General features: G+C 37.9%; 2 protein-coding genes across 2 annotated transcripts in view; both read right to left on the bottom strand.

Annotated features, from left to right (window-relative positions):
* The window catches only part of LOC127497041 (prolyl 4-hydroxylase subunit alpha-2-like), an 84,604-nt gene that overhangs the window by 18,868 nt on the left and 50,512 nt on the right, over positions 1-15,224 (bottom strand). The window lies entirely within an intron of this gene.
* LOC127497069 (prolyl 4-hydroxylase subunit alpha-1) lies at positions 4,767-15,027 on the bottom strand. The gene is made up of 10 exons (XM_051865225.1): positions 14,952-15,027; positions 14,802-14,858; positions 14,123-14,299; positions 13,188-13,252; positions 12,858-12,951; positions 8,655-8,705; positions 7,852-7,890; positions 7,657-7,725; positions 7,460-7,556; positions 4,767-7,217 (listed from the first exon to the last, which is right to left on the bottom strand). Exons 2-10 carry the CDS (start codon positions 14,844-14,846, stop codon positions 7,147-7,149), a joined length of 708 nt encoding a protein of 235 aa, XP_051721185.1. The 5' UTR covers positions 14,847-14,858; positions 14,952-15,027; the 3' UTR covers positions 4,767-7,146.

Genomic DNA, 15,224 nt, shown 5'->3' with positions numbered 1-15,224 from the left:
AATGAATAAATGATGATAACTAACTGCATGATTTGTATCTTAGAACTGTATATTTCTGCCATATGGACAGTACTTTGACACAGTCAAATTGTAATGTAGAAACATGTTCTGTAAAGCTGCTTTGAAACGATATGTATTTTGAAAAAGCACTATACAAATTAATGTGAATTGAATTGAATTATTTGTATACAATAATTTGTGTGCTTGTGCAATCATTTTTTAGACTTATTTGAAATGACCTCTACTCTATGAAAAGTCTGTGGGAACTAGTCTGTCCAGTTCTTTTAAAGCTGTAATTTTTCACAACTAAATCCTCACATCGTATCATGGTTTGTGAGGATGACATATCATCAGAATACTTTCACAAGAATGCTGCATTAGCAACCATCACATGCGAGTGTGACTAATACAGAAACTAAAAGTACACAACGAATTATTGTTACATCAGCATGTACTATGTGTGTTATTGTGCTCATGGTTTATGATTATGTTCCGTATTTGTTTATGTTATAGATGTGACTCTACATAATTCCTATGTTCTGACAAATCTTAGATTGTATGATTACTGAAGTGGATCAGAATAACACACATGTGTGTGTGTTATTTTATGTTGTGTGTGTCATGGATGATCACACTGAAGCATGTTGACACTTGGCAGCCTTGTTTTCTCCTTGTGAAGTTCACCTAAAAATCAAGCTTTACACAGAACAGGGAGGGAGACAGAACATATCTCATACCACAATAACTGTACTACGTCATTCTTACTGTAACTTAACAAAAACATTCATGTAAAAACATACTAATTCCAGCACTACTGAACTCTGAAAAAATAAAAGACTATATTACATTGATATGCAATAATCAATATCAAGAATATCAATCAATATCTGTGTATTTCATTCAGCTTTCAGAGACTATAGACTTGAAGATCATCATATATCACAATGTGATCAGCTCTGTTCAGACAAGTCTTTTATTATAAAAACACTTTTTCTTATCCGTAATCATTAAAAATCCTTACTTTCTGTATTTCTGTATATAAGCAATATCACACAAGGCTCTATATGGCTGTACATCAGCATGGCAGTGATTCGGCTGTAGGTAATCACAGTGTGCTGAATGCTGATATACAGCCATATCGCATGGCTACAAGTGTGATATTGCGTTTATACAACAGTTCGACAACGTAAGTGTGTAAATAAGTAAGAAATAACAACGGAGTGTATTTGAAAGTCTTATAAAACTGATAGTTCCAGCCCTTGATTCTGATTTATGGAAGGATATTCCGGACTATTTTCAAAAGAAAATAGTTTTTAATTTGTGGACGCATAAATTGTGACATAATCCAAACGCAGTTGCAAATCTTGCATTACTGTTTCCATTTTCGCTGTCGCAAATGAACAGTGACTGCCAAATTTCAAATGGAAAAGCAAAGTCCATTTGCAACTGTATTTCCCATGTCTTACGAGTTATGACCCTGTCATTTTTAAATAGATTTACCAAATCTGCTTTTTCACTTTCTCTGTGTCGCGTATGTAGCCTGCCAAAACTCAAATGCAATCAAATGCTTCTAACTTAGACAATTTTTCTTTTTTGTACAAGGATGTTTTGTATGTTTTTTATCATGTTGATAAGAATCTAAAGTACAAATATTTTCTAATAAACCTATTTATTTTACTAGCTAATTTTTTAGCAAACATTGGTCCAATGGCAACGTCGTGTCCATAGACTGTAAAAAAATATGGATGTATTGTCACTCCCGGATGGGCAAAGAGGTGTTGGAACTGAGATGCCTGGTTGCTGAAACCAAGCCCGCCTAGCTCAACTTGACCAAGTTAGCTCAGGCTAAGGAGCTATCTATCTTAGATACTATCTAAAATATTAATAAAAATCATTTAAAAGTTCTAAAGGTTTATTGTCAATCTACGGTGTCTGTTTTATGATATAGATGCTCCAGCAACAGTAATATTGTAATTTGTGTCGAGTGTGCAAATGACAACACGCAAAATCGAAATGGGACTTCATTCCTTTGTAATGAAATAGCGATCGCGAGATGAATCCAATCCGTTGCACTTGGGTAAATGTCCATAAGCGTCCATTGAAAAACATCCAACAGCACTTTTTATCCACAAAAGCATTAAATCTATGAAATATTGATATGTTGTCCATTGTTTGCATCACATTTCTTCTGAATGATCTGCTCTCCATCATCGTTCTTCAAGAAATTATGCAATCTGAGCAGCATTTATGTTGTAAAACTATACGATTGTTGGACTCTCACAAACAAATGAGTGCGTGTCCAAAGTATCATTTTTCAAAATAGTGCAGCAGTTTTAGTTATAATATCCAAGCAGTGCTGTCAGATTCTGTGGTGTCTTTAGAGGCATATTCTCCAGCCATTGTCATTGTAGAAAATCTGATTAACAAAACTTTTAGCCAATTGCAAGACGATCTAACAATGTGTGTTCTGGACGCATGTGTGCACATGTACACAGATGTACATCTGTCTTGACCATTAACCGATAAACTAGTGGCGACGAAAGCAGACTATGGGGTTGGCTCACGTTGGCAGTGTCTGGGTCCAAAGTTGACCTGACACACCAAACCGACGCACGACAGCCGACGACCAAGTAGCACGTCCGTTCTGCGCCTGCGTAAGATGAAATGCCTTTCCGTACCAGCAGGTGGCAGCAGCTGAACAGCCAATCAGAATGATCAGATGGCCCGACGGACCGAAGAGCTCCAAAAAGCAGACGAGGGCCAACTTCAGCCGACGGTGTGGAACACACTGAGAAAACTTAATCAGCCGATGAACAAAAACTGTCAGCTTGGTGTGCTCCTGCCTTAACAGACAGCAGACAAACAGCTAGTGACAGCAGCAGCAATCTGCTTTAACATGGGGCTCAATGAGATTCTGCTCTCTTTTGGAGCCTGTCCCTAGCGGCCAGTCGATGAATTGCAGTTTAAATCACTTCTGTATTGGCTTCAAGAGAAACTGGGGGAGGTCGCTGCTTGGTCGTGTCTCTGGCCAAAAACGTTTGTACATGTCCACAATTCTCTGGGGTTGCATGTATAAATTGTTATTTTGACTTTTAGATATGTGTCGTTCAATATACCATGTTGTGAATCAGTTGTGAGAGGACGTCCTTTACACGTGCATATCCATCATGATCCTCTATGAAATCCTTATTAAATTAAATTAAATTAAAGTGCCCCAAGTAGTTTTTTTAGAGGTTGTGAATAGACGTCTGCTCACGTCCTTTACACGTCTATAGTCAAGCAAGACCCACTGTAAAAAAAAAAAAAAAAAGAAGAAGCAGGAAATATTTACACGATCATTTATATTTACATCTTGTTTAATGACAAGTATATTCACAAAGTGCCCTGTGTGGTTAAGTGATTGTGAAGCCACTGCATTTTAGTCATTATTCGACCTGTTTTCCGTACATTAGGCTACAATACGATTTTGTTTATTTTTATGAAATTTATGCATATACATACAAAACAGATATACTGTATATCAGGTCACGATTTGAAGTCTGAGTTAGATGTGGATCTCAAGATATTGGAAAATCCCGCAATAGGATAGATTATCTCGCGAGAGAGCGTTAATGCATTTTCCTGTTTTTTTCCACGACCACGTCAGGAGAGGAAGACCTGAGGAGGGTGCTGCGTTGTGTTGCGAAACTTGACGAATTATTAAAAACCTGCTGTTGGGTAAGTACATTTTGTATTATTTTATTAATGTTGAGCTTTACTTGTTTGACAGGAAGGAAGAGAACGAAATGATGCGCATATTGTCAACTGAAATGTAGTTTGAGTTTGGCTAAAATTAGCTAGTAGGCTAAAAGTTAGTAGGGATAATGTTAGGCCTTACCCTAAAAAGAAACTCTGCTGCCGTTAGTTCGCAAGTATAAACCACCATGGGGTCTCTACACTTAAATTGTGCCATGTTATGAAGTTAAACAACCTTCTTTGTGTGAAATTGATATGTGTATGCATACATATATATGTGCATATAATGTGGCAATGTTTTTTTTTTTAAATTATTATACACTAGTGATTCAAATAAAAATTAGTGAAAATGCTGACAGATATGGTTAGATTTGAACACATTTACAGTGAAGAACATTTTGACCTGTGAGGGACCAATGTGTAATTCACATGTGAGGAGAGTATAAAGGTTAAACTTAAAGTATGTAGTTGACTAGACAAATTTTTTCAGCTTCATCTTTGTTACCCTAACTATTAATTCTAGGTTTAAAGAACTCCAATATATGTGCAAACAACTGACGTTTCTTAGCTTACTTAACACAACATTTTAAGGCAGCCAGGTTACAAATTATTCTAAGTTTAATCAGCTAGTTTGTTTTCACTGCAGTGTACTTTGAAATTGGAAAAAAAGAAAAGAAAATTATAAGTTAGTGAAATTTATTTGGGCAAATTAAATAAATTGTACAATTCCAAAATCCTGAACCTGGAAAATGATTGTAAATGCAGCATCTTAAAGGATTAGTTCACTTTGAAATGAAAAATAGCCCAAACTTTACTCACCCTCAAGCAATAGGTGTATATGACTCTCTTCTTTCTGATGAACATAATCGCAGAAATATTAATAAATATCCTGACACATCCGAGCTTTATAATGGCAGTGATAGGGATCAATGAGTATGAGCTGAAGAAAGTGCTTCCATCCACATCCATCCATCATAAATATGTGCTCCACACGGCTTCTGAAGCGAAGCAATGCTTTTGTATAAAAAATATCCATATTTAAACAAGTTATGAAGTAAAATATGTAGCTTCCACCAGACCGCCTTCCGTATTGAAGTTACAAAGAAAGTGTAAACTGGCGTCACGTCAGTTACACTTTTTCCGCAAGTTGAATAGGAAAGGCGTAGGATGTAGTGTAAGCTTTGTGAACTGCAAGAGTTTTACACTTTCTTCGTACATTGAATACGGAAGGCGGCTCATGCGGAAGCTAGATATTTTACTTCATAACTTGTTTAAATATGGATTTTTTTTTTTTTTTTTTTTTTTACACAAACACATCGCTTTGATTCAGAAGGTGTGGAGCACATATTTATGATGGATGTGGATGGAAGCACTTTCTTCAGCTCATACTCATTGATCCCTATCACTGCCATTATAAAGCTTGTATGTGTCGGGATATTTGTTAATATTTCTGCGATTATATTTATCAGAAAGAAGAAAGTCATATACACCTAGGATGGCTTGAGGGTGAATAAAGCGTGGGCTAATTTTCATTTCAAAGTGAACTAATCCTTCAAGAGACTTATGACCGAAACTTTCAGGTAAAGTTGCACTGTTATCAGGCCACTTTTTCACAAGGGCCAAAAGGAAAATAAATCATAAATAAAATAAACTGAATTTGACATCAGAGCCCAACCCCTTATATGTGTCACACACGAGTAGAATATCAGAGAAACCCAATTCTGCATCCTGAAGTTTATTTGTATAAAAGATTTGACTAAAACAGACTCTAAATATTCATTGTAAAGCATTGCAAAACTAACCTAACCCTATACCTTTACTGAACTTGTATGGCAGACGCAAAAGAGCAGTATCTTCTTGCAATGTATAGAGCTATTAGGATGTGCAGGCAGAGATATCACAAGGAGTAGACTTTGTGATCAGAGATCCAGATATATTGGCTCAACTGCATCAGGAGAAGAAGGACGAGCTATGAAATAAATCTGTGATCTGAGGCAGTAAAAGTGACAGTAAAATATATAGTTACAACAGCAAAAGTTAATATGAAAAATCTGTTACAGTTCCTGCCTTCTACATAATGAAACATGTACAGAGTACAACTTTCTCTGTAGTTAAGTTAAAATGTATATAATATGGATACAGATATCATATTGTAAGACTTGATTTTCCTGCTAAGACAAAAACTGAGATCAAGCACCCTGCAATAAAGCAATAAAACTCATCTGGAGAGAAGATCTCAAAGAGATAGCATAGGACAATGCCTTGCCCTCACACATCTACAGGATGCAATAGCCCTCCCCCCAAAACACACTCACCCTCCTTCCTTTCCCCCTGACTCAAGTCACTGAAAGTTCTCCAAGAAGTATAATGTATCTGGTGTATCTATTGTTTTTTCCTTTCATGTTTGGTATCATTTTAAATGTCTCAGTGCGATTGGTAAAATGGTCTCAATTTCACAGCAGTCACTGGTATTATGAAGAAGATTAAAAACTAAGGAGAATTCTGTCCTCCTTTTGGGTGTTGAAACACCCAATCCTCTCCCCCAAAACAGGTGTTGGTGTAATAAATATTTACAACCCTTTTGTTCTGGTCTGTATATAAGGTAAAGTGCAAAGCAGTCAGGGGGGATTTTCTGTAGCCAGAGACCCCCACACAGTGATGGACAAGTGTCTTCAAACACTAATCCACCACTGTGTGCATGTGCATTTCAATGGATGTTATGCATTTATTATTTCTGAATTGGCTTCTAATTGTCCAACTATGAAATTGACATGATACATTTTTACTTGACAAATAAAATGTTATATTTGATTTACTCTGGATTCTTCTGAAATCATTATGACCAGTAGATTATTGGAGTCCATATTTCCGCAAATCTGCGTTAGGATAGATTCAAACTAAAGGCCCATGAAAGGAGCATGTTGGCACATCATGGGACTTTTTGATTTTTATCTATCAACTGGCTTAGCAAGTTGCAGTATCGTGACTAAGAAAACTATGTTTTTTTATGAACAAGCATGTGGCAGTTCAACTCAAATGCATTAGTAAACTCTGCACCCTCTGACTAAGATCAGAACTGGTGAATTTGTGATCGTGAAGGGCACTCACCGGCCGAAGTGACTTTTCTAAGTGATATGGGTCCGTAATGAACAAATAATTGAAAATATGAGATACCCAGAATAATCAAAAATCAAAATTAATACATAACAAATGATTAATTTCCAATTGGGAACAAAACCTATGAGTAATAATCATTTAAAATTGGAGTCAGATTAAACAAGTGAAATTAAGTGAACTTCACAGATGCGCTGAAAAGGCATACACGCGTTAACCTTCGCCCAGGCCGTCGGATTCCGTTTTTGGGCCGAAGCAGGGTTCCTTACAATATGATTCCAGGCCCTGTAGAGTCTTTCACTCCCATTCTGACAAAGAACAGGGTCTCCTGAACTCCTGTCCAAACTCATGGATCCATTTATTAGCCACTGAAAAAAACAGCAAGAAAAATAAACTAAATGATCTTTACCATTAACATTTAACTTTTTATCATTAACATTAAAATTTAACTTTTTTTTACATATAGAATAATATCTGTAAAAATAAAATTTAGATATATTAATATACATTTATTTATACATTTTTTAGGATACACAAGTTTCAAAATAATATCATTAATTCAGCCAATTCTATTTTTAGATTTATCTACCTAATTTATTTAAAAACCTACCCCATTTGTTGCCCACTAACACAGGGCATCCAGCATGCTCCGTTTTCTGATCCAGTTCACCATTTCTGTGGAGATTGTACCAAAACACGGCTGAACCCTGCAAGAGCAGAGAGAGGATCCTAAATGATTCTACTTACTTATATGTAATTAGTAAATTATCCTTATATACCGTATAGATCACAGAATCGAGGGTTAACCTTTTTCGGCTGCACTGCAACTCCAACTTCAGGGAACACAGTGGCGCCCCCTATCTCCACATTACTCATCTACAGCAACAAAACATCATTTATTGTTCCACATAGGTAATATTAATAGCTATAATAGAAATACTGTTTAATGCTATTAAGACAAATAGTTTTTTTTGACAGCTGCACTTAACACTGTCAACTTACATAAATTAGGAATGTAGCAATTCTGTCATTCACGGTCTCCTGTGAGGTCAAACATTCTTCAGTTAGTTTGTAATTATTTGTCTGGTCAACATGTAATCGAGCTCTCAGTGATACGGAATACAGATGTTAAACTTGTAGTTTTAAAGCCTGCAAGAGAATTTCCTTTTTTGAGCCATGTATTACATAAGAGACGTTAACGTTTTGCTGTACATCATAAATCACAATCAAACAGTCAAACCTCAAATGTAAGATTTTTAAACAAATGTGTGATTTAAACATGTATGTTGCTAAGTTGTAGAATAAAGACTACAGTGGTTGTCCAATAATATATGACATTTTCCCAATGAGACTGAAATTTCAGGTTGGAAGCCTCAAACTCTCACATCCTTGTTCTGCACACAAGAAGTCGGCATTAGTGTTGGTGTTACTTTCAAATATGATACTAGCTTATGTATTAACAGGAATTAATTTTATTTATTTTATTTAAAAGGAATAAATGACAAACAGGTCTGTTCTATCCTCCAGTGTCTAGATTCTGGTATCTCAGCCTGTTGACACTTAAAAAAAGTGAATATCTCTCTCTCATAGTGAGTTTTATTTTATTTATTTTTTTTGCATGTACTTTTAAACTGGACACAGGAGGTTTGTGCTGGCATTTTAATTTGTTTCAAACTAAACCATTACTTCATTTATTTAATTATTACTCCTATATCCCAAACTGCCAAAACCCATTAGAAAATCCCAATGGCAAATTCTGTGTTGGTTTACCTAAATTGATGTCATGTCTGTTACAGAGAACTTACCAATGGATCATGATGCGGTTCAAATGTGCCACCAATCCCATAATTCTGAACCTGGGAAATTATTGCATCACTCATGAATCACTTTTGAAATGGAAATTGTTAGCACTCCAATGTTTCACAGGGAAAATGCATGTTTAATCCATGTAAGAATTCAAGAGTGATAAATCAAGTGAATATAAATGAATTGTATCAGCTCCAATAGCTTTTACTGTATGCCATTCCTTGCAAAGAGGTACTATCAGAAAAACATTCCTTATTTGCTTGTTTATAGAGTACCTCAGGGATGACGTGTTTTTGTAGGCCATCCCGGAAGTTAGCGGCGCACGGGTTCCCTCGATCGAAAGCCAATGCATTTTTCCCATAGACTTTTGGAAAATAAGCTCTGTGTTTAACAAAGGGTTATGACACTTAGACGTTTTGTCTATCAAGATAATCTTTACAAGTCAACACAACATTTATACATTTTGAAGCCTAAATAAAGTCGTCAGATATAAAAAGCTAACAGTAGGCTATAAACGGACTACAGCACACCATGGTCGCGGATCAACGTCACCACCACCAAGCTTCCTCAAACTTTATTTAAAAAACAACATTATTTAAAAACATGCTTGCTGATTATGATCTGTGCTGTGTATGAATACTTATCCACTTCCGGGTTTTGCCTACAAAAACACGTCATCCCTGAGGTACTCTATTTAGGTATTCCCTGTTGAAAAAAAACAGCATATGCTGGTTAGGTTTCATGAGTTCACATTTACATATAATTAAATACAGTAAAAGTTATGCGTATTGGCATGCTATACGGGGGGAGGGCTCCGAGCTTGGAATTTTGGCCCAAACCCAGAGTACTCCCCCCGGTTGTGGTAAAAATAGATAGAACTAGAAGTGAGAAGATGGGGTGGAAGAGGGATGCTGATAAACTGTCAAACGAACAGAGGTAAGTCTGCAGCAGAGACCTGCACTCCCGCAGGACTCCCGCAGGATCCGCGGTACCCAGCGCAACAGAGTGCGGCGCGGGACAAGATTTGATGGGCGCATGCGAGCGCGGGTGGTGAGACACTACTCGTGTGCGGGTTGCGGGGGAATCAAATGATTCGCGGGACTCCTGCAAAATAGAAATATCTAAACATAAAATATCTAAAAACTAATAAATTCTTATTCATATATTGCAAAAAAGCAACAAGATCAACTAATATAAAATTAAAAAAAAACATTCGCAGTTGCAAGCATGCGAGATTCTATTTATAAAGTGTTTTCAGTGTTGAGCAATGTAACCAATCACAGACAAATCTGAGGAGATGGAGACGCAACACAATCAGGTGTTAGAATCCTTGCACCACTCAAAACGCTGGTGTTTTTATGCAGTGCTGAAATTTGCGCGCTCACGAATCCTATTATTATAACACACGAAGTGTAAACATTATGAAATATTCATTGTTCATATATTCATAGATGTCAGCTTTTTAGTCGTAATAAAGGGAGCGCTCTTTGCGCGCATTCTGCCATTCCAAACCATGCACGCAGCAGCTTACTTTTCTGTTAAAACTAACTGTGGTTTGTGAATGTTGATGCTTTAATAGAAAATATTTTATCGAAAGCGTTTATGGGATGTTGTGGCGACACATAACTTAATATTTTATGAATGTATGGACAAAAATTGATATAAGCTACTTTTATGTGGAATTTTGCGGGCGGGAGCGGGAAAGAACATGAATGTTGTGGGTGGGAGCGGGACAATATAACATTTTTTTTGCGGGAGCGGGACAGACACCTGTGGGAACGGGCGGGCGCGGGACTGAAAAATCCATCCTGCGCAGGTCTCTAGTCTGTTGGTTGAGTTGAATAACTGAATGCTCTCCACTTGTGCTAATTAGGTTAATTATCTGAACCTGCTCCTCCCGAACTTTGTTAATAAAACATAATTTCACGAGTTCACATTTACATATAATTAAATACAGTAAAAGATGTGTATTTGGCATGCTGTCTGGGGGGAGGGCTCCCCAAAAGACACAGAGAATTGGCGGGCTGGTGTTTCAAGAAGAACCCTGGTTGCTTGACCAAGAGAATCCGTGTTGCCTCTGGCGGGAGCAGCTCATTGAGCCAGGCGGACGGGCCCTACTGGCTGACAAACCAGGAGCAGCCGAATTTTGTAACGACCAATCGGGAGGGCTGTCGTGACATCCGACGGGAGACCAAGGCTCACGGCATCTGTCTCCAAAATTATTTCCTGTTATCACTGTGAAGCTGTGGAGTTGGGTCCGCCTTTGGAGCCAGCAACCTGAATTTCAGATAAAATCTTCCTCTGATGTTGCTGGTGACTGGGGGTGGTTCTAAAGCAATGGCATTTGGTGGTATGGGCATCTGTGTTGCAGAGAAGAGGGAAAATGACGATCTAACCTGGGGAAGAGAGTTAGGAGGGGAAGGCTCCAGGGCCTAAGTTGTTTGCGGAGGCAGGCTTACGCTAGGGTCCGTGGTTGGAGCTGTAGGCTAAAGACACAAGATTTTGAGACTGATGACTGGGCCTGCACCGCTAGCGGAGGCATCCTCATGCTAAGAGCTGTAGGTCACTTAGAGGCAGCAGGAGGGGAAGGAAGTGTTATCTGCGCCTGTGGCGCTAGCGAACGGACAAATGGGGAGGATTAGAGACTGTGGGATTAATGGCTGAGATGGCTGAGGTTGCTCCGCTAGTGGAGGCAAACTCATGCTAGGGTGTGCTGCACCGGTGTGTGGCTGAACGAAGGGAGGAGGTGTGGAGCCTGGCGGGCTGACACTCGTCTTCTAGCACATAAATCAAAAACGCGAGGGAGAGGAGATGTGAGATAAAAAGGCAGACTTGCAGGATTAAACGTATCATGAAGTTTAAGTGGCTGAGCAAAGATAGCAATTCGCGTTTAGAACGGTTTAGACTGTCTAGGAAGGTAGGCACGACCAGAAATATCCTATTGACTTTTCCTTGTGCAGTGAGGCCAAATTAACTGTATCCAAGTTAACGCCTAGAATTTAATGGATGTGGAAGGACCCATGGTTTTATCCTGTATAATTGGAATACCGAGCTCATTGGAAAACCTGCGGGGCTGAGAGATCGATCATTAAACGTTTTTGTAAATATTCTTATTTTCTTTGGTTTTTCATTGGTTTTCTCAAAGCGATAACATGCGCTTACGTGATGAGAAGCCTACAACGTGTTATAACCTGTGCACATTCACCTCTGACACTTCAATTTGATACTGAAATCATTGTTTGATGTCAGCTGATCATCAAACAGAAAAGTAGTCCAATTTAGATGATCGTTTGTTCTTTCATCTGTTGCTGGTTTGGTATTAATTTAGTGAAGTTCAAAAGAGACTCGCTTATGGTAAAAGATAAGAGGTTTGCATAATAAAAATGTGCATTTTCATTTTTTTTTTTGGTATTAGATAATTTGTTAATTGCATTTAATAGATTGCATTTTCAATAAAACATTTGCAATTGGTTTGTAAAATGTTTCTAATCGACTTTGTTGATAAATAGCAGGACAGCGCTGACAATAAGTTCTTAATAATTCTGTTTATTTGGGCTGACAGCCATGAGATAACGGGATCAGCGGTGGTGCTAGGCAGAGGATAATTGTTCTTTAGGTCAGAGGATTGCGGTAAAGATTCCTCGAGGACGAAAGATTTTTCATCAGACGGCAAGAGCTCGATTTCAGACATGTTGGAAACGTAGGGCGGGGCCTAATGCTGATAAACTGTCAAACAAACAGGGGTAATTCTGCTGTATTTATACCTCTTGTCATTGGTTGAGTTGATTAACTGAATGCTCTACTTGTGCTAATTAGGTTATCTGAACCTGCTCCTCCCGAAATTTGTTAATAAAACATCATATGTTTTGAAGCATGGCAGCTGGTTTGAGCTGGTTTGTGCTGGTCTTTAATCGGTCATGAGCTGGTTTAAGCTGGTCCTGAGCTGGAGCTATTTGCTTAGGACCAGCACTTGACCAGCTTAAACCAGCTCATGACCAGCTAAGGACCAGCTTAAACCAGCTCAAACCAGCTGCCATGCTTCAAAACATACCTAACCAGCATATGCTGTTTTTCTTTTTTTTTTTTTTTTTACAGGGGTTTGCAAGTAGTATGCCCATGCTAACTGCAAGACATAGCTGGCAGTAAAGAAAAGACATGTTGCCTGTGCATGATCATAGGCTTTTACTCTTTGTGTGACATACCAGTAGTGGTTCAGCTGTTTCCATGGAGAGTCCTGTAGCATCTGCAATCCTCTGACTGACACGAGCTTCCATAGGATCATTGTATAGAGGAACACTAAAAATATAGTGATGATTAGTGATGATTTTTTTTTGCACAGGAAGTGTGTGACCAAAACTGTTTAATATTACTTCAAATACTGCTAACTCTCACGTTAAAGGAATAGTGCACCTAGATTTTTTTTTTATTCTAAAAAAAATATTTACTCAGCCTCATGTAAGATTATGACAGAATTGTAATTTTTGGGTGCACTATCCCTTTAATGAGGTGATTTTATAAAATATTTATTAGACCTTTGAGAAACACGGTGAGATGAGGTTGAAACCTCTCCATCTTCATAAACCTCTGATCTGGAAAGCTAGGCCACAAATAGAAATAAACTGTCAAATGCAAATTTATGTATAAACCTATGGCCAAAAGTATGTGAACACCCAAACACCACATATTTGCTTGCTGAACAGCGAGCATTTAATTTCAAAATCATTAGCATTAATAAGGAGTTGCTCCTCCCTTAAAACTTCCAAGGCAATGATTTTGAATTATGAGTGCTGTCTGGCAGCTAGGGCCCCAATGTGTTCAGTGGGGTTTGAATCTGAGCTTTTTGTAGGCCAATGAAGTTCTCAGACACAAAGCTCTCTTAAGGTTTACACATCAACTCTAATGGTGGGTAGAAAGAAGATATATCGTCAACTTAATAAAAAGTAATGTTTTACACATAGTTATATGTAAAAATAAATAGTTGTCTCTGTATTGTAGGGACCCCTGGCAAGGGGTTAAATATATAAAAACAAAAAAGTCTGAAAACCTTCTAGAATGTTATCAGGTCATAGAATTGTTAATTTAAAAATTGATGTCCACATACTTTTGCCCATTTACCAGTACAACAATACACCAACAAGAAATAACATTTTAAATATACTGATAATAAAAACAACAATTAAATACTTTAGTGTTATATTGTGTGTGTGTGTGTGTGGTTAAGGTAAACCCTACGTTATGGGGACAAAATGTCCTTGCAAAGATGGCAATATCCGAAATCCTTGTCCATTTTTTGGTTCCCATGAGTAAAACAGCTTGTAAAATGTAAAAATGCAGAAAGTTTTCTGACACAGGTTTAGGGGTAGAGTTAGGGGACAGAATATACAATGTACAGTACAAAAATTATTATGGAATGTCCCGATAAAAGATGAAATCCTAACTTGTGTGTGTACGTGTTTTAGATATTCACTTGAGGTCTGGAGATATTCTTCAGGATCTCTATCTCTCTGTCTGATATAATGTCATGATATCTGATGATGCGAGGCTCGTCCCACTCCACTTCCTCTTTCACTGGTGCGAACATCAGTCTGGGGTTTCCTCCACCTGTGCTGTACCTACAGGACAGCGCCCTCTGCCTCGTGGAGGTCTGATTTTATAAAATATAATAAAGTTCAAATCAACACACAAAGCTTCACATTGACTGTAATTTCATGTCAAGTAATGATTTAAATTTTAGACACTGCACTTGCCCTCTCGTCAACCTCTCCTCTGCACAGTGCCTCATAGTTACTTGACTCTGTGTTCAGTGTAAGTATGTCAGGGTTACTCTGTAAGCGAAAGAGCCAGTTCAGCTGAACTCTGACTTCATCATTACTTGGATCTGAGGCAAAGATGTTTATGACTTGAATCACAACAAAATTGTCTGTCAACCTCAAATATAAAAATATTATTAGGCTATTAAATTCAGGACACCATGACCTAACCTAGATTTAGAAGCTGCTGTTTGAAGTAGATTGCCACAGGTAGGCTGCCAAAATGATAGGCTGAGGAACTAAGGTAATGGAGCAACTCTTCCTCATCTGTGTTTGAGTATTCTGTTAATCTGTCCAGACTGTACAGAAACCAGAGAAAGGCATGCTGGAATTTACCCTCATCATAAGCGACCAACCCCACATTGTAGGCTTCATTTGCATCTAGTGATGTTTCTGTGAAATGTGAAATGAAAACATCAGTCAGACTGGAAAAAGTAAAACTCTCTCAGTGAATTTGCATTGGTGCAAAACTGCAGGACAGTTTACCCTTTGTGATGTCTTTTGGGTGGAGTTTGTAGATCTCTTGCAGTCTGATCAGTCCTAAAGCTGCACCAACCAAGTCCTCCAGTTGTGGGATCTCCAGGAGCTTTGCGTCCAACTCATCCTGATACTCTTTACACTGATAAAGATTCAGCTGAATGTGTTTTCCAATATATATCAAATCATTTCTTAGATGTCTGAGGAGTCTGTAAGCTGCCACAGGGTTTATCACGGCTTCCTCAGGGTTCTCAGAGTCAGAGTATGAAAACAGAAGATTTG

This window comes from Ctenopharyngodon idella, chromosome 2 (assembly GCF_019924925.1).
Source record: "Ctenopharyngodon idella isolate HZGC_01 chromosome 2, HZGC01, whole genome shotgun sequence".
NCBI lineage: Eukaryota > Metazoa > Chordata > Actinopteri > Cypriniformes > Xenocyprididae > Ctenopharyngodon > Ctenopharyngodon idella.
Note: the sequence above shows the minus strand (reverse complement) of the source record. Positions and strands in the feature narration are given on the sequence as shown.

Coding starts and splice junctions, on each gene's coding strand:
- LOC127497069 (XM_051865225.1), bottom strand. CDS start 14,846: ATGCAAATGAAGCCTACAATGTGGGGTTGGTCGCTTATGATGAGG. Junction 8,706..12,857: donor AAACAGCTGAACCACTACTG/GTATGTCACACA, acceptor ATAATTTCCCAG/GTTCAGAATTATGGGATTGG. Junction 7,726..7,851: donor TTGCTACATTCCTAATTTAT/GTAAGTTGACAG, acceptor TTGTTGCTGTAG/ATGAGTAATGTGGAGATAGG.